Source organism: Pelodiscus sinensis, chromosome 2 (genome assembly GCF_052426305.1).
Source record: "Pelodiscus sinensis isolate ZL-2025 chromosome 2, ASM5242630v1, whole genome shotgun sequence".
NCBI lineage: Eukaryota > Metazoa > Chordata > Testudines > Trionychidae > Pelodiscus > Pelodiscus sinensis.
Genome location: NC_143053.1, coordinates 197861766 through 197881839, shown reverse-complemented (window position 1 = coordinate 197881839; position 20074 = coordinate 197861766). Strand labels below are relative to the sequence as shown.

The 20074-nt window shown below is 43.9% G+C and overlaps 1 protein-coding gene across 8 annotated transcripts in view; it reads left to right on the top strand.

Annotated features, from left to right (window-relative positions):
• Positions 1 to 9561, top strand: part of CREB5 (cAMP responsive element binding protein 5) — a 369817-nt gene extending 360256 nt beyond the window's left edge. For 7 of the 8 annotated variants that reach the window (XM_006133220.5, XM_075922150.2, XM_089776648.1 and 4 more), the window contains 2 exons: positions 391 to 499; positions 2586 to 5707. In XM_006133220.5, coding sequence (XP_006133282.1) covers positions 391 to 499; positions 2586 to 2749 — 273 coding nt within the window. In that variant the 3' untranslated portion in view covers positions 2750 to 5707. Of the gene's footprint in view, positions 1 to 390; positions 500 to 2585; positions 5708 to 6254 lie in introns of those variants that run through there. The other variant, XM_075922155.2, reaches the window with a different exon arrangement.
• Positions 9562 to 20074: the final 10513 nt, after the last annotated feature.

The window sequence follows — 20074 nt, the reverse complement described above, 5'->3', positions numbered from 1 at the left end:
GCTCAGTTTTCTTAGAGTATGTCTACACTACAGGATAAGGTCAAATGAAGAACACAATTTCAGCTACGTTAATTGCATAGCTGAAGTCGAAGTACCTTAACTTGACTTTTGGCGCTGTCCACACCACAGGAAGCTGAAGGGACAACACTCTCCCTTTGACTTCCCTTGCTCCTCATGGAAGCAGAACTACCAGCATCGATCGGAGCACTCCTCTCAGTTCGCATCAGCATGTGTTCACTAGACTCAATAATTCGATCCCTGGAAGATCCACAGCTACAGCTTTGATCTTCTCTGTAGTGTAGATGTACCCTGAGTTACCGAGACAGGAGAAATCTCACTTGTTTGTTAACTTTTTGCCACTGCCTAAAAGTCTGTTTTTCTTTTCCATAGAATGAGGTTTCCATGTTGAAAAATGAGGTAGCACAGCTGAAACAGTTATTGTTAACACATAAAGACTGTCCAATCACAGCCATGCAGAAAGAGTCACAAGGATATCTAAGTAAGTAACTGGTATATTTGCATGCTATACAATCACTCATAAGAACAGCAATCAAAGGTACCAATCCCTTCTTCCATCCATTCAGTACCTTCATTTAAACCATTCTTTCTGAATGAACATCATAGAATTCAGGTTTCAAATGAAATACCTGTGGTTTGAGCAGACAAATTAAAGGAGCACACTTAAGACTGTGTTACGTACCCTAATTCTGCAGTTGATTTCTTGAAGGCAAATTACTGAATTTGCCAAGAGACTTCTGCATCAGTCAGTTGTTGGGTGGAGACTATACGTTTTAATGATTAATAATTTGTAAAATAAAGTTATGTATTTACGAAGCATCAACCAAAAATGGTATGGTGCGGTTCAAGCATAAACTAAAACCAGTCTCTGCACCGCAGTGCCTGCAAGAATGGCCCTGCAGTGAAATGCATGTAGACAGACACTTGTTCCCAAGTAGAGGAGCCCCACTGAACTCAATGCTCAACTCTGACAAATGTACGACAGGCAACAATGCTGGTAGGTCCAGTAAAATACCTCAGAGCAGACCTTTATCTTGCTCTTTGGTAAGCGGTGGAATTGTGTCACCCAAGGGAGTCTAATCATGGAAAGGAAAATTAAGCAGGAAAAAATTACAAACATTTTCCTCCAATGAAAATATTGCCACATTATGAACTTGGTATGTATGAGGCAGGCAAAGCTCCTTCAATCTCTTCTTTAATATTCATCCATCATTAAACAAGAAAAAGCTCATGAAGATACTGTTAACTGGAGAGAGAAGCAATCCAAGTGGACATACGGCACGTGTAGGAACAGGCTTTCTGCTGTGCTAAGTTTCTGCTCAGCATGGCAGAGGGAGATTGCTGTAACTCCCTGCTTCTCTGCCTGGCTCCAGAATCAGTTAGAACAGCTTGAAATCTGCTTTAATATTTGCCAGATGGCAATGTTCCCCGAAAGCAACAAACAGCCAGAGTTCAGTGCGCTCCAGCCATATACTCATCATGCGCACGCACACACATACACTCTTACCACCCCTTCCCCTCCAAAGGGGTGCCTTCAGGAAGGGTTGCAGAGATGCCGGCTGTGCCCGCTCTATGCCCTCTGGGAATTTCGTAACATGAGGAAAATCATTAATATGGGAAATAAGGCCATATTTTGTCCCTCCTGCACCAACGTGAATCTGGTCCTTTAATTTTCATCCTCAAGACAATTGGATTTCATGATCTTTACTGCTAATCTTGCTTAAATTATTGTTTCTGTGCTGCATTGCATTGTAATGCATATTTCAATCCCTTCTGCTGCAGTAAAGGCGTTAAGCGTCCAGTTGGTAACCTGTAATTTTAATCATAAGCCATGTGGAGTTTGGCCTTTAAGAAAAAGTCCCAGCTCCTAGGGTCAGTTTCTTACATGACTTTCATTTTTAAAAGAGTAAGTTTCTAGCCCTCATGGCCCAGGTCTACACTAGGACTTTATTTCGAAATAACGCCCCAGCCCCTCCCCCCCCCCCCGGCCTAATTTATAAGCAGAGCATCCATACTACCAAGCCCGTTATTTTGAAATAATGGGCCTCATAATTCAAAACCTGTACTCCTGCTTTTCATCAGGAGTAATGCTAATTCCAAAATAGTTATTTTGAAATAACGGCAGTGTGGACACTCTTGTCCCGCTATTTTGAAATAATTACTCCCCAGTGTAATTTGAACTAATTACTCCCCAGTGCTTCCTGGGGCTCTAAGTCCAAGGTAGCATGGAGCCTTCCTCGGACTAATTTCGAGGCTTCCCCGAGGTGTGGGCACACTAGTTTGAATTTGTTAAATTGGAAGTTATTAAGTCAAATTTAGTAATTTCAAAATACTTTCCTAGTGTAGACATGACCATGGAGAAAAGCTTGAAAATGTGAATGATGAAAGCTCCAACTCCCTCAAAGTACTCCATATCTACTATTGTTAAAATCTCATGATTTTTGAATGATTGGACTTGGCAGTACTGGATCCTTTGGTAGTTCATCTTCTGTTTAACAGAACTTTAATACCTCATAGGCATTCTACATGTACACATCATTTTAGTTTGTGTGTTCTTTTCTTCCCAGGTCCTGAGAGTAGTCCTCCTGCAAGCCCCGTCCCAGCTTGCTCACAACAGCAAGTCATCCAGCATAATACCATTACAACTTCCTCTTCCGTCAGCGATGTCGTAGGAAGCTCCACCCTCAGTCAGCTTGCCAGTCATAGAACAGACATGAACCCAATTCTTTAAAACGGATTGGTCAGGAACTGCTATGGGAGAGTGGTAGCATAATCAAATGTCCTTTGTGTTAAGGACATTTTCAACACTAACTCAGCCCTGGAAGACTCCACAATCCTTGGAAGACTCTGGCTTTCATTTTTATCATTATTAAACTATGCTTTTTATACTTAGTTACAAAAAGGGAGTTATGCAATTACTATACTATCCGCTTGGGAAATGCTTTGGTGCTTTCTCCAATTTTTTGGTACCAGTTACTTGTTTATAAACTGAGATGCTTCTGTACATAGTTGCGTTTCCTTCTTACCAGTCTAGCCCGAGGCCTCAGAAGCATGTTTTGTTAAACAGCAGCTTGTTAGCCAAAGTCATACATAGGTAACTGGGAAGAATTAGGATACGTAGGCATTCAGGGAGTCTGGTGATAACACATGAAAAAGTGAGTTAGCTTTGCAATATCATCAGAATCCCGCAATGTATTCAGAGCCTCTTTCAGAGAAAAGAATGGTTACATAATATATGGATATATGAACAAAATCAAACCCAAATCATATGCTCTCTTGTCTTGCTTTCCTTTCACTTCCCTATTGTCCCTCTTCTACTTAAACTCTCTTTTGTCCTTCGTTTATCCTTGCATCTTCACTCTATAAACTCTGAGGCCCTTTCTCCTTCAAGCTTCTTTCTGTCTTCGCATTCCAAGTCCCTCTTCTCCCTACCGCCTTTTTTCTTCTGAGAACGCTAATGAAGAAGAAACAACTTCAGACCCACCCTCCAATCCCCTCCCTCTGCCTGAAAAAAAAAAACCTTGTTGGCATGGTCACTGCTTTCAATAGCCCTTCACCCACAGCTGGGCTGCACTGAACTTTTGCATTAAAAAAAAAAAAAGAAATAGGAGTTTAAAGCTCCTGATTTAGTGTTTTTAATAAACAGTGAATGTAGTTTAGCCGCAGGTGATGCACGATTGAAAGTCTGCTGTGCTGCTATGAGGGGGGAAGGAGCCTTGTAAGCTTCTGTTATAAATGTCCCTGGCAGAGTACAAGGATAGCAAATCACACCTGTTTATTACAACGGTTTTTTACGCTGCCAATTGTTGATGTAGAAAAGCCATGTAGTACATAATAATTCTGAAACATTCTATTCACTAAACCAGTGACATTGTTCTATCATCAACTGCTAATAGCCTAACCTTTATGTCTTATTTCTAGCCCATTAAATCAGTTTGACCGGTGAGGAATAGTTTATTGTTAACTACCACAAGAAAAGACCAGTTCTTCACAACTGTTCTTTTAAACATTTGTGGGCTAGATCCTTCGCTGGAGTAGATAAGTGTAACTCCATTCACTTAAAGCAGGGATGGAGAACCCATTTTGGACTGGGGGCCACTGACCCACAGAAAAATCAGTCAGGGGCTGCACACAAGAGAGAAATAAAAGATAAAAAACAATACACCTTCACTGACATTGTCCCTGTTCCACCAGAGCTTACAGGCAGCCAGCCTAGGAGATTTTATGTGCTCCAGCCCCACAGGAGGACAGCCGGGGGAGGAAGAGGGCTGGAGCACCTGTGCAGGCTCCCCAATGCTGGGGGGGAAGCCCAGAGCCATGGGGCCGGATCCAGGCAAGCCCGAGACTGCATCCAGCCCCTAGGCCTTTGGTTCCCTACCCCTGACTTAAAGGATCACTCCCAGTATGACATTAAAAAGCACGTTTTAGCTGCTGTATGTTACAAGAATGATGTAAAATCTGCTAGATGCAGTGGATGAAATTTACTCTGTGCAGAAGGTCAACAAAAGGCCTAGGCATGCCTTATAGACTAATTAAGGCCTATTTTGAATGCATAGGCCTTGCAGGTCTTGTACTGGCACTCTGCACAGAGGTGACTTTCAGCCTGAGATGGTACCGGTCACATATGGGAAATCAAGTACTAAGAGCACAGTAAAGAACAGTGCATTCGTTATATTATTTTTCAGTATGTTTGGACCCTGATTCCACTCCCACTGAAATCAGTAGCAAACATCCCATTGACTTCAGAGGGAGCAAAACCAGGATCTTATTCTGTTGTGACAAATGTTTGGAAGTGCATTTAAAAAAACCCACATATGTTAATTAACCTCCTAACAGATACTCTGCTGCTAAACTCTTCATTCCCAAATTGAGTTGTTTTCCTCAAAGGTTGTTTCATTGTTTTCAGAGGAATAATACATTTTAAAGAGCGGCTTTTATTTAAAAAAACAAACAAAGGAAGACTTCCCCCCTCCCCCCCATGAAGCATTGTAGTATGTAGAGCCCATTTTGGAAGGGAAAGTGATTTCTAAGAATCATGAACCATGATTCTTTTTATTTTGGTAACTCAGTTTAAGTTTTACCAGTATTCTTTAACAGATCTCTTTCCATTTATGCAAATATTTTTGGAAGAAGAATTTTGAGTGTACAATATAGAAATCATGACTTGATTATATAGCTTGAGAACCAAAACAACAAAACAAATATAAAGGACTTTCTATTATATTTTAGACAAACATATACTTTTAAAATGTTTAAATACTGAATCTATAATTCATTTCAAAATCTCATTGTAATAACGGAATGGTTTTGCTCCCTCGTAGCTACCAAGGAAACTTTGTTCACATACACAGCTCTAAGCATAAAGTTCCAGTTGAAGCTTCTTTATAAAAAATAAAAAAGGAGGTATTATCTTCCCAAATTTCATGGCTCACCATCAATCCCTGCCATCTCCCCTCCCCGACCAGCAAAATGCCATCATAGTGTTAATTTAGTTTAAACTTTTTTTTGCATGGATAGCACTTAAATACATTATAAAAGAACTGTGGATAATATTAGAAAAACAAATGAGCTACACTGCACTAGAATTAAGATTTGGTTTTACTTTTGTTTGGACTCAGTTGAAATATTTAGCTGTTAAACTGAAAGCCTCTACAGTAAAAAACAAAAAAACAAAAAAAACAAAAAACAACTTGCCTGAGTTTTGTTAAATCCAGCAACTTGACAGTTTGACTGATGTGTATTATATATAGCTCAATTATGTCTTTTTTAATGCTAAATAGGCAAGCCAGCCACGCATTTGCCTAAATGTGTAATTATAATGAACTGTCTCCTCTCTATGCTATTGGCCTATATAGGTATAATTGTTATTAGTGATATGGAAATAAGTAAAGGTTGAAAGCTATTTGCTACTGCTTCTTGTAATGCTACGTGCAAGGTTCACAAGCCAAAACAACATGCAACATATTGATATCAGGTATTTCAGTAGAAGGACCAACCATCTGACGCACATTTCACTGCTCAACAGATAAACTTCCATCATGTTTACAATATACTTGCTTTTGGGGGGACTGACCCTGCAGCCTTTATTTAGGCAAGTGGTCTTTAAACCCTCTCTCTGAAGACTGTGACATGTAAGGGCTGGAGGAAGAGGGCCTATGTCAACATCTGTGTAGGAGGAGCAGCTTGTTTTTAAGCTCTGATAGTCTAAATGAATTTTCTGTGCTGTTTCATTCAAGGATAAATTCTATTTTTCTGTGGGCTACTACTGGAGACCGATATGTGTTACACCTGCCTCTCTTCAGCCTGTTGAAGCTGTCATCAGTCACTGCCAGTGAGCTATCAGAGTAACTCCCCAGCCTTATTTCATGGGAGTTAACAGTACAGATGGATGATCCTGACCACGTTTCTCACTCAAAATGAAGCATCCGTATATTAAACTGTCCCTCACTGTGCAACTCTGAAAGAAAGTATGTTGGAAATCCTAGCCATGGATAAATGCAATACTTTCCCAAAAGTGCTGTGTTGTGATTCAAACATTTTGTCCCCTTGAGTCAATTTATGCAAGCCATATTCATAACACTGCCTGTGGGAGGCAAGTAGTTTGTGTGCTATCATGTTGTGTTTTAGAAGGACAATAAGGATAATGTAGAGAATTTCATGCTGTTTGGAGTTAATTCATGCAGTATAACTAAATGTGTGCAGTCCATGTTCTGAATAGTGGAAAGTCAGCGGTTCAACTTCAGGCTGTTATTTGCCTCAATATATATGAATTTTAGCATGTTAATTGATCTTGTCCTGTTAACTAACAAAACCAGCTGTAACTGTTGTGAAAAAAACCTGTCTTTTGGGGGATTTGTATTTTTTTAAGCAACAATATTAAGTGTTAAAACAGCCTTTTAGTTAGCATAGAGTGTGCTTTTTAGCAGCTAACACCACAATTTTTTAAAAAAAATTATATAGTGAATTTATGAAAATTCATGAGGACCAAAGCAAAATTTAAACAGGAATCTATTAATGTAGTATTCACATAGAATTTTATAAAGTATTTATTAATAAATGTTATTTTAACACATTCCATTTGAACAGTATTCTTGTATAGAATCTGTTTTTTTTAAAGTTACAATATTAGTTTTGCAATAAACTACTCTAGTTGTATGTGTATCTTAATCTTTTAGGGTCTCAAGCAGACGTCATCCATCTAAGATGGAAAGGTTTGCTGGGGTCTATTGTACAGAAATTCCTACGATTGTTTTCTTTAAAGCAGCATCTGCTTTTTGTAACAACAAAAGTTATGAATTTACAGTTGTTTCCTTTTTTTTTTTAAATGTGTTCTCTCATTTTAGAAAGCACAGGTAAGCTAAAGGGAAATAATACATAAAACTGGAAACCCTGTCTTTACTAGGCTGATTATATATATATATAATCACCAATGGAGACCTAACACCATTCTTGCTTCTTTTCTACTATTACATAGTGAGTTGCACTATACTGCCTTACCATTACTGCCCCTTCTATCTTTTACTAAGCAGTGTTGAGTAGCTTTAGACCATTGAAGCTCCACTATATATCAAATAAAATTAGTAGAGGGGGAAGAAAAAATAATTTTAATGTGTATAAATGAGAACAAAACAGTGCCTATAAAACAAAACCAGTTCCAACTAATTAATACCTTATTTCTACATTTCAGTAATTTATATTATTTTACAATTGCACTTTAGCTCTCGCTCTCTCTTTCTTGCTCTCCCTTTTGGGGTCATTTAACTGTTTGCATCAGATACATTTACACACTTTCCCTGGTGGCATATCTACCGTTTGTCTGTCACATCCGCCCAAATGGAGGACAACTAAGAGAAGCTGAGTGCAGCCAATCTGCAACATGACTTAGACTTTAAACCTTTGCTGTGATGGCATATAAATGTTTTATTATGCAAAGTATGTGAGGCAGCATCTAAGGTATATTTACTTAGTCTATCTCATCCTGAGAACCAAAGTGTCCTGTACACTGTAGGGCAGGAGACTGGCTCTTTGTGCATTATAATGCCTTTTTTATTATTTCCAGCCTATGGTAGTATCTATTGAGCTGCAGTGATAACAATGGCCATACAATGTGCTTGAATTAAAAGTCCATAAAATATGTTGCCTTGTAACTTAATAGGGGACAGCACCTTTGGAAAAAATAAAGACTGAAACCTAAGGACAAACAAAAGAATAAAATCTGCCACAGAAAAAAGACTCATTCATCTGCATTTATCACCAAAGATGATAAAGTGTATGTTCACGTGCAACCGCTTCTTACTGCTTGTGGTTATCTGGCTTTTATCATTGGCTTTGTGCTTGGAGCTAAATTGCTTCCCAGAGCTTGTTTTCTTTTCTGTGAGTCTTCCATACCTTTCAAAACTACTTTTCTGAAATCTTTAAAGATAACGTAAGCTGAAATGTCAGTGTGGGTTAAAAGATTAATTCACAACATGGGAAGTCTGATCCCTTTCCAAGGTTTTCCTTGGCTAAGAATCAATAATTATGATCAGTTATTTTTAGACCAGTGTATAATATCTAGTATACAGGAGCTGTAAGGCCCTGTGTTAATACAACTTAAACATTGCTTATGTAAAGTTTCAGGAGGCAGGACTATTTCAAAAACCTTTGTATTATTTTATAATGTAATGGCCTTTTGTCACATCCCTAGACAAAAGATTAGACTCTGAGACCGCTTCACAAAATTGTAGCTTCCCAGTGATAACAAGAAAAAATAACAAGAGGGGAAAACCAGTGTTGCTAGCAAAGGGGAATTCGGAGGGGAAATGGATTTTCCATCCCTCTCTCCCTAGAGGCTGCTAAAGGATCCCTGGCAGGGACAACTTTTACCATGGCTCAGAAAGATACTCTGAAAGCCAGATCATTTCTGCACCCAGGCTTTTATCTGCAGCTCTTCCTCAGGCAAACTCAGTGATGATGGTTGCCTGAATAATGACTTCAGGATTGGGACCCCAGTATTTCCCAATCCATATTTATGGGCTTTCTCCTCTCCTCCCATATATTGCTCAATGTAAACACTGATCAGTTGCTTCTTTTAAATATAGTTACTATATAGGAACACTGATTTTTTTAAAAAACTTTTAGCACTGCTTGGAGTAAGCCTAAACTATGGAAGTCTATATATTAAAAAAAAAAAAAAAAAAAAAGGTGCTGTCACTTTAAGTTTTGGGTTTGAGGTTGTCTGTATTGTACTAAAGGTTTTGTGTATGTCTGTCTGTTTTATTCTGTAAAGTAACCACCTTCCTTGCTGGAAGGAGAGAATTTTTTTTTTTTGGTACATAAATGTAAATACGTTCTGCGGCATTTAATATGTTTAATTTTATGTTATGCTTTTTGTTTTGTCCAGAACTCATTTATTGTTACAAATGGACAATGCGTTCATTGAGATTGTTCACCTAGTTCAGATTTTTACATCTCTTTCTAGCTAGAAGAGACAAGATTTTGTGCATTTGTACAAATGTTAATAATATCACTGCAATTCCAATATAATAAAGCACTCAAATGCAAGTACTGCCTCTCTCTAGTTTTGCTGTGTCCATCGGAATGAGTGAGGAAGGTTGCTGGAGGAAGGAGTGTGGCATCTGTCAGTAGGTAACCTGCCTGAAAGTAGGCTAGATAGCTCAGCAGAGAGTTGCTTCCTCAGAAGTGGAGAGATACTGAAGGATGAAATCTGCAACATGCTGAGTCCCTCAGCTTTTACTGACATCAGGGGAAGAAATTCCTCTCTGCGAAGAAGCTCAGCATTCAGCCAACACTGTTTTTGTGACATTCAAGAGCTGCACAGCCAGGGGAGCCAACAGCCAGACCAGGTCCCTGGTAAAGTGGAGAGCCAACTCCACACTTCTGAAAAGGGCAGGACCAGGGACAGCGACCATGCCATGCCAGTCCCCTACTCTAGCCCTCAGCGCTGCCCGGAGCATGGTACACCTCCCCAGCCCTTAGAGCTGCCTGGAGCGCATTGTGCAGTGCTCCAGTGGTGATTTAAAGGGCCTGCAATTCCTGAAGTGATGGTGGTCGGGAGTCCTGGGCCCTTTGGAATCGCCAGGTCGGGGGACAGATGCCCCCTTTGCACCCTCCCCCCCGTTGGCAGCCCTGTTCACAAGTACATACAGGGCCTCAGTGATGATGAGGGCACTCAGCACCTCGCAGGATCAAGTTTTAGAGCTGCATTTTTCTCCTGTGCAGAGTCTACTAGGTCTCACAGGTATGTCTATGCAGCAAAGAAAAAAAATCCGTTGCTGGCCCATGCCAATTGACTCAAGCTCTCAGGTGGTGGGGTGCTTCACCTCTGGGGTGAAAACTCTGGGGGCCTCCCATGTTGCAGGGAGCCCAGGCTCTAGCCTAAGCTGATCTATCTATATAGTAATGAAAAAGCCCTGCAGCCCAAACCCAGCGAGCCAAAGTTGGCTGACACAGGCCATCCACAGGTGTCTGGTTGCTGTGCAGACAGACCTAAAGGATGGCTAGGCCTTGCATGAACCCTCTACATGGGGGTCGATTTTCTCCTGAATTACTGTGTATGCTCCTTAATCCAGCAGAATTGTATGAGGTGCCTCTACTCTTTTTTGCCGGTAAACTGTTCATATCTGAATCATCTAATGACGGGGTGAGCCTGCCTCTCTAAAGCAAACCCAGCTTCAGGGGAATTCCTCTGCTTCCCTGGACATAAGTCCCATAAGAAATGAGCTGAAAGACAAAGACTTTGCTTAGGGGGAGAACGTAACCCACACACCCTCTGGGTGCGGTGTACTAGCCTACCTAGTAGCACCTAGACCACTTACAGAGAGAAAGAAGGAGTGTGCCCTACAGCCTTAGCTGGGAGCCAGCTGGCTTTTAGCTCAAGCAGTAGATGCTCGAGGGGTCCCAGGTTTGGTTCTGCCTGTTGGCATTAAAAGACGTCCACTGTTGCCCTATCTCAATGTCAGCATGTAGTTCTAATTCTGGGAGCCACTCTCCTTCTTTGCAGGGTTGCCAGCTTTCTAATAGCATAAAATCAAATACCTTTGTACTGCCACTGCTCTTCCCCTGAGGCCCTACATGCCTCCTCTCCCACTTTCACTGGGATGGGGCAGAGAGTTGGGGTGTGGGAGTGGGTGAGAGGGCCAGCTGGGATGGTGGAGCCAAAGGCGTTAGGATGTGAGAGGAGCCTCAGGGCTAAGGCAGAGGGCTGGCATGCAGGGGGGTGAGCTCTTAGGTGGGATCGGGGATGAAGAGTTTGGGGTGGAGGAAGGGACTACAGGCGAGGCCTGAGAGGTTTGGGGTGTGGGAAAAGGGTTGCGGTTGGGACATGGGGGTTGGTTGCAGTTCCCAGCCAATGGAATCTGTGTAGATGGGGCTTGGAGCAGAGGCAGTGCATAAAGCCTACCACTGCCTCCTCCATACACCTTGGAGTGGCAGGGACCTGCTGGCTCCTTCCCAGGAGCTGCCTGGAGCCAGGGCAGATACAGAGCCTGCCTTTATCCTACTGCACCACTGACTGGACTTTTAATGGCCCAGTTGGCAGAGCTAACCATAGCCACCAGGGTCTCTTTTCAACCAGGCATTCCAGTCAAAAATCGGACACCTGGCCACCCTATCTATCCATGCACAAGGCGTCTCGTCTCCCTGTCCCCTGCGCAGGGTCAGTCACAAATGCAATCTCTCTCATTTGCTCTTTCCAAAGGTTGATTCTGACCAGCAATGCCAGCCACCCCAGAAAGGCACACAGAAGCATTAGGGCCACTCTCAACCCCCATTTGCAATGTCTTGCAGCTCCCTCTTTAAGGATGACACGATGTCTGTGCTCCCTGGCGGCACAATGGGTCCTGCAGCTCCTAGCAAGGCAGGACAGTTCTGCTTTGCCCTCAATCAGACCACAGTTTAGCATCTGCCTGTCCAGGAAGATAGCACTGATCAGTTCCCAAATTACTAAAAAACAGGGTTATACCTTTAAAATGAGCTGCTTCTCATGAAGAGACAAAACAAGACTATTACAGTCAATGTGGTTATATTTGCACCTGACAGCATGAACTAGGAGCCGTGCATTTATTTTGGGGAATCGCAAACCAATCCTTGGCTTCCTTCATCAAACCAAAACCAGATCTATTCACTCCTGTTCTGCACACGTCACAGTTACAATTCATCTCTCAATGTTAGTCCGTGTAACACACATGTAGTAAAACGTTATGCTTTTTTAAACAAAATGTCAATATTGCTTGTGCCTTCCTTGATCCTGGGGGCAGCGAAGCCCCTACGTGGAAACTGGATTAGCCACAGCTTTTCTCTCGCCTCTGTGTTTCACCAGCCAAAGACTGATAAATCTCACTGTGCTTTACGTCAGTCCTTCCAGAGGTGAAAATAAAGGAGTGCACCCCAGTCCACAACTCTGGCAAAAATTGGCTGGGCTGTGACAAAAATCCAGCAGGGAGCTATTTAAAGAACTGCTGGGGACTCAGTCTGCAATAGGACAGTGCCCAGGAGCGGCCCGAGGCGGGCTGCAGCAGCTGGTGCCCCAGGCGGAATGCGCGATCAGCGCCCCTGCCTGCATGGCCGTCAATGGGGTGACATCATCATTGGGCGCCCCGGGACATCATCATTGGGCACCGTTGAAGGCAGCGCCCTAGGCGACTATAGTCACAGGCCGCTCCTGACAGTGCCTGTGAGAAATGTAAGTTCCTTTCACCTTCACCCTTCTGCCACTCACTACCCTGTGACAGTGCTCACACCCCTTTTGTCCTGAGCTGCTGGATTAAAACACCTTTAAGTGCCATTGTTCTTTTAAAAGTTGACATCTTAAGTGCTAGGACGCGGGGTGCCAGAGGTGCTGCTGCACCCCTTGCCTTGAAGTGTTTTCCTTCCTATACAGAATTTAGTTTGGTTCAGTGGATCCCAGCACCCCGCCCCCCACAAAGAGTTCCAGCAACCCTGTAGGAAGGTGTTCAATACGGTACACCATAAAGAACTAACTATATTGCATATGGTAGCTAACTGTAGTATTAAGGGAGAAACTTGACGCTTGACTTCCAGCGACCCAAGACCAGTCATGAATGATTAAAAACCAGGGTAGGAGGAGGCAATAAATTAGCCACCATCATGCAATATACCCAAATGAATGCCCACAAATCTGAGTGTAAATTTGCAGGTGACAGAAACTTAAGAAGGGCGGACAACTTTAGAGAAACGGGATACTAGAGCTGGAAGTAAATGGAGCCAAGTGTTGCTAAACTGCAATTGCATCTGGCATAGAAAATTCTTCTGTAATAATGATAAAAGTCGAAACAGTGTAGAAAAAGAAGAAAAAATAACAAAATGGGGTATACAACGCCCTCCTTTCACACACAGAAAATTCATGGATGCAACGGAAATGGCAAGCATGGAGTAGTGGCGAGCACAAGATGAGTGTAAGCTGCAGGAAAAATGTGGCGAGAACAAGATGACTATAAGCTGCAGGAAAAATGATCTGGGCATGTTAATGAAAAGAAACTTACAGCTACCACATCTCTGTCTAGACCTGTTAGGAAAGTAAACTAATTGCAAAAAATGAAGTACAAAAACAAGGGAAAAGCACCCTGGCATTGTCCAGAAGGTATGGGACCCCCGGTTCTGAGGGCATTGTGCATGATTTTGGATGTTGTAATACAGGATGAATGAGAAATGTTGCAGAAGAAAACCCAACAAAGCTCTGGGATTATAGCCACAAGAGGTTAGAAAAGTTAGGCTTGTAAGTGTTACGTTGTGTGTGATGATATGAACAACGTAAGTCTGAGATGTGTTGGCAGCATATGCTGCAAAGCTGGCATAGGTGAATGAGAGGACATACGCTAAAGCTAAGGCTTTGGCTACACAAGTTGCAGCCATTTAGCTAAATGAGATTAGAAACTGAATGTAACTAATCCGGAGTGAATGAATGCTTCCCTGACAGCGAGCTGAAGGGGAGAGCCTTTGGGTGTAGTTATGTAAATAAGATGTGCTCCTGCGGCAAATTCGGCAAATAGAACAGGGTGAAAATGATCAACTGTGGCTCATGTTGGGTTCAAATCACCTAATACTGAAAGCTGAGGTAGTGAGATAGGGTTATTAATATTGTAATTATTGGAGGAACCCAGGAAAGCAGGACTGTGCTTAATCTGTTCTAAATGAAGTGGGGCTCACCTGGGGCTTGAGTGTTAGAGCCCTGAGAAAGTAAGAGGAGTGGGGATAGATATCTCAGCTACAAAGCTCTAGATCCTCACCAAGGGCCCCTGAAGACTCTGTTAACCTGATCATCCCAACTGGTCAAAGAATCCAAACTCAACAGGCTTCATCAAGAGCCTTATTTCAATTGCTGAATCAGAGCCGAAGCTAGTCGTAGCAGGACAGTGTTTCTATTCTGCCTGTCCAGAGCTGGAAATCACTCAGGCTACGTCTACACTGCAATGCTATTTTGGGATACCGGAGTATCCTGAAATAACTATCCTGCGTCTTCACAGCAAGCCCATTATTTCGGGCTTGCTAGTTTGATGTCCCTGTAAACCTCATTCTACAAGGAGTAAGGGATGTTTTGGAATAGCTCTTTATTTCAACATCTGGCGCAATGTAGACAGTGCCAAATGACAAAATAAGCTATTTCAAAATAAGTCCCACAATTTGCATAGCTCAAATTGCATCTTATTTTGAGGTACAGTGCTGTATAGACACACCCTCGGAGCTGAAATCACTTTGTGGTAGCATAAGCTCCAGAGAAGTAGATTCAAATCTGGGACCTCTGGTGCTTAATGCATGACTCTCTATAGCTTGAGGTATAAAGCCAGCTGGCTCTGAGCTAAGGCTGTAGAGCTCCCTCATTTTTATCTCTTGCTGAACGTGGTCTAAGTCCCACTACATAGGACTGTGAACCACAACCAGGAGGTGTGTGGGTTACAATAGGACTGTGTATCTGCCCAGAGCAGAAAATCACTGAGCACTGAAATCACATGGGATGGGGAAGTGTTCCTGCCCAGCCTACAAAGAGCTGAAAATTACTATGAGGTCACAGCACAGAGGCAGATGGCAGCAGAAGGCAACTGACAGCCAGCTGGTGAATGAGTGGCCAGTGGAGAGGCATGGTGAGCAGCTAGCAGGTGAAGAGGTGCAATGAGAGAGGTGACCAGGTGGCTGGCAGGAACAGCTGGTGAGTGGCCAGCATAGTAGCTGGCAGAGAGGGCCAGCAAGGAGTGCCCCAGCAGTGGAGTGAGTAAGGAGCCTCTTTATCCCATTCAGGGAGTGAACTTTGCTGCTGTCTCTCTGAACTCTGGGGCTGCACTGACCAACTACAACATCTGTGAGTGGGGCACATAAAAGGGCCTTCTGGATTGCTGGACTTAAGAACCGGAGTGGGAAAGGACACTACCCAACCTTCTTGTGGGTTGTTCTTTTATTCGTGGTTTATGTTTATGAACCTTGTTTGTGGTGGTTTCCCCACATTAGTGCTGAGTTACTGCGTTCCTTTTAGTAAAAGTTTCTTTTAACACTCAGACATTATGCTTGTGAGTGGGGAAGTATAGCTTCTCAAAGGTGCCCAGGGTGGTCTCTACATTTCCCAGATTACTGGGTAGGGTCTTGAGCCAGCATTTGTGTTGTATCAATGGGAAAGGAATGCCTAGATATTGAACCCAGCCCTGGCTGCAACTGGCTCCACCTGGCAGAAGGGCTATATCAGTACAATTGTACTTTGATATGGATGTAACTACCACCAGGCAGTTTTGAACCTTGGACCTCTGGAGGTTAGTGTAGGAGCCTCTAAAGATTGAGCTATAAATCCAGGTGGCGCTCAGTTTAGTCTGTAGAGGTCCCTTGTTCTTATCTCTTGTTGTAATTGGTCTGAGTGCCACTACATGAGACAGTGAACCGCACCCATTAGGTATGTGGGTGACATGGATATGCTGGAAATCAGGTTAAAGGTGCCTTGTAATAATGTGGCTTATTTCTCTAAGACTGTTAGTTACATCTGTCCAACACGTGGGTGTAGAAATGGCCTAAAAAGGAGGCAACATTGGGCAAGTTTAAGTGCACAAAGCCAGTCATTTTGCTGCTAGGTAGGCACAAAGGGACCAGTAAAGCAGCTTGCTCCTCTGGCTGCAGATTCTTCCAGGATAGGGAGTCCCCACTGCCCCGACAGAGCTGCTATAGGTCTGGCATAGCCAGCTATCCCCCCGGGCAGATAGATGGATGTGAGTAGACCATGCAGTGCTTCAGCTAGCTAGGTAGTTCAGAGCAACCTCTAGACTGCTGGGCTACGTCTAGATAGGCATGATTTTCCGGAAATGCGTCTAGATTGGCAAGGACACTTTTCTGCAAAAGCACTTTTTGCAGAAAAGCGTCCGTGGCCAATCTAGACGCGCATTTGCGCCAAAAAGCCCCGATTGCCATTTTTGCAATCGGGGCTTTTTTGCGCAAAACAAATCTGAGCTGTCTACACTGGCCCTTTTGCGCAAAAGTTTTGCGCAAAAGGAACTTTTGCCCTAACGGGAGCAGCATAGTATTTCTGCAAAAAGCACTGATTTCTTACAGTAGGAAGTCAGTGCTTTTGCGGAAATTCAAGCGGCCAGTGTAGACAGCTGGCAAGTTTTTCCGGAAAAGCGGCTGATTTTCCGGAAAAACTGGCCAGTCTAGACACAGCCCTGTAGTCTGTGCTGGGGCCATGCTTTACTTCTCTGCAGCGCCCCACTCTAAGACCCAGGGCCCGTGTACAGTAGTTCACATACAGATCTGCCTCTGGCGAGGCAAGCAAAAGGCACTGCATTGAAAAGCATGCCAAAAAATTGTTGAGCAAACAATTGAAAGACAGAAATTACAGTTATTTGGGGTACATGCTGAATCCAGTTGTCTGGTTTATTATTACAGATGAGAGCTTCTTTATACACTGTCTGTACTCAGTGTTGGACAATTGTCTTAACTTAAGGTGTTCAGTTTGCAGGGCCATGTGCTTGAAGTAATTTTACTCTTGAAGTAAAATTCAGTGCACTCTCAAGGCCCTTCTTTTCTCCAGCCTGCTTTGTATTTGCCAATGTGCCATAATGCCATATTATGAAAATGAGTCTAGAAAGCTGATAAAATATTTAAGACGTGTGTTCTGATTGTGTTATGTAAGCAAATACCAAGAGAAGTCTGACCATTAGTGAACCTGATCAGCCCAATCTCCAAGGACCTGCTTTGGAAACAATCAAGCCTAGCCTTAGATACAAGCAAACGAGGAAGCAGCCACTCATGCAGAAAGCAGCAGAGGTGTAATCTGCAGGGGAGCTGGGGATTTCAGCATGCTGACACCCTCCTGAAAAATTATATACCTTTGGGAAAATCAGCAGGTGTTTTTACAGTGCATTGCATTCATCTGATAGCAAGAAGACTTACATGAAACAAAAACAGAGGACTAGAACTACTCAGAAGCTTCGGGGGTAGCCGACTTAGTCTGTTACAGAAAAAAACAACAAATGGTCTGGTAGCACTTTATAGACTAACAAAACATGTAAATGGTATCTTGAGCTTTCGTGGGCACAGCCCACTTCTTCAGATATGACACCATCTATATGTTTTGTTAGTCTATAAAGTGCTACCAGACCATTTGTTGTTTTTTTCTAGGACTACTTAGTTTATTAAAGAAGTTCAGAAAACAATGAAGAAAGGGAGAAGCAGATTGCTAAAGCAGGGGCCTTTGGATTATACCAATGTATGGCATTAGGTGCAGTAATAACATTTTGCCTACATCCACTTCATTCAGTCACTTTTTTCTGGCTACAGATCAGTTTCTGATGCTTCATTGTATATCATCAGAACTAATGCCAATCATCTACTAAAAGGTCTTTTTATTGACGAAGACTGTGCCAAAAAAAAAGGCAAACTCTGTGGGTTGGAGAGAAATTTTGCAAAATAACTATTCATAATATAAACGTGTCCAAAAGTTCATGTCGTATGACATTAAAGTGTTGTATCAAAGTGTGTATGTTTTGGCATCCCACATGCTCTGAGCCGAAATTAATCTTTAGGATGTAATGACATGAATAGAAATTTTGAAAACATAAAAGTTTTTTTAATTCAAAATTGGGTTGCATTTTGAGAGGAAATGATGCTTACTACTTTGTGCAGCAGGCATGGCTACAAGCTGCAATCCTAGACCGGGGCCCAGTGTGCTAGATGCTGTACAGACAGAACTAAACTACAAGCCCCTCTCTCAAATAGCTGCAGAAGATGAACCCAAAATGTGCATAAGCAGAGTGCTGCTTTTGAAAAATACCACTAACATTGAAATGCAGTTTGAAACTCACAACTCTTGGCAAGTATTTCACCCAACCCTACCATTAAGAACAAATCTTGTGCAACATCCAGTCTAATTAACCATGTAGACACACACACACAAAGGCCCCCTGATAGAAGGGGGCAACTTCCCCAAGGCCCGGCAATTCAAAAGGGCAATTCAAAACACCACACTGAATGCTCCATGCAGTGCTGAGGGTGGGGCAGGGAGCACTGTGGTCCAGGTGACTCTGAGGGCTGGCTGCCTCAGCCCCGCCCCTTCTAGGAGTGTGGAGCTGGGACCGCCACACCTTGCCAAGGGGCCCAAGGAGGCTGTTGGCGCCCCTGCACACATGCACATACAGCTGACCTTAGAGGTGAGTGACCTGGGTGACTGCCCAGGGTGCCATAGTTGGGGGGCAGGTTGTGCTGGGGTCAAGAGGCTTGGGCTCAGCCTTGCAATCTGTAGGGTGCAGCCTGGCATGGCCTAGCCATTAAAATTCCCAGCCCAGCTGCTAGTTCTGGCTCTGCACTCTGTGGCCGGCAGGCTCTTCCCCTGTAGCTTCTGGGAGTGTCCCAGACTGGCTGTTCCACCTTCCCTGGGCAGCCTGAATGAAAGCGGTGCTGTGAGTGTGGCAGCCTGTCTGGCCAATGGGAGCTGGAAGTTGCCAGCCTCTTTGTAACTGGGAGGAGAAGGGCTGAAACTAAAGGGGGAAAGAGAAGAGCAAGTTTGAGGGGGTGGGTGTTAGGATCTTGACCCCCGTCCTGCAACTCATCAGAGGCTCCTTCCTGTGCCCTCCTATCCCCCAGTTTTCAGCTCCCTGTGCTCCAAGGTCCCAGCACCTCTCCATGCTCATCCAGCTCCCAGGAGGCCCCTCCGCTTGACCCCAGGTTGCAGCCTCACAGTTCTCAAGGCCCCCCATTCTTCCCAGTTCTCATGGTGTTCCCCAAGTCTTTGAAGTGCCCTCTGTCCATGCCACACTCTGACCTCAGGTTGCCAGCTTTCTAAATGAACAAAACCAAACACCCTTGCTCTGCCCTATGTCCCATCCCTTCTCTGAGGCCCCCACCCTCCACTGATTCTAGTCCCCCTCCCTCACTACCACCCTCACTCACTTTCAGTGGGCTAAGGCAGAGGGTTGAGGTGGAGGAGGGCGTGAGGGCTCCAGCTAGGAGTGCAGGCTCTAGGGTGGGGGTAGGGATGAGGGGTTTGGGATGAAGGCAGGAGCTCTGGGATGGAGCCATGGGACTTGGCATGTGGCAGCAAACTCAGAGCTGGAGCAGGGAGTTGGGGTGATGAGGCTCTGGCTGGGGAGTGTGGGCTTTGGTGTGGGGCTATGGTTGAAGAGTTTGGGGTACAGGAAGGTACAGGAAGGCGCTCCGGGCTGAGGGGTTGGAGTGCATAAGGGGGCTCAGGGCTGAGGAAGTCTGTTGGAGTTAGGGTGTGTTGCATTCTGTCCCACCCACAGGCACTGCCCCACCGACTGGCTGGCAACCATGATGAATGGGAGCTGCAGAGCAGGCACTTGGGGTGGGAGCAGCATGCGGAGTCTCCTTTGCATAGGAGCTGTGAGCGGGGTGGGGGAGGGGACATTCCACTGCTTTTGGGAGCTGTATGGCGCACCAGCAGTAGAAAACCTGCCTTAGCCCCACTTTTAGCAGCCTGGTTGGAGGTGCCAACTACAGCCACCAGGGTCCTTTTTGATGAGACATTGTGGTCGACACCAGAACACCTGCTTTCCCCCTCTCTGACCCTTCAGTTCTCGGGGCGCCCCCATTTTTTTGTTCATCCTAG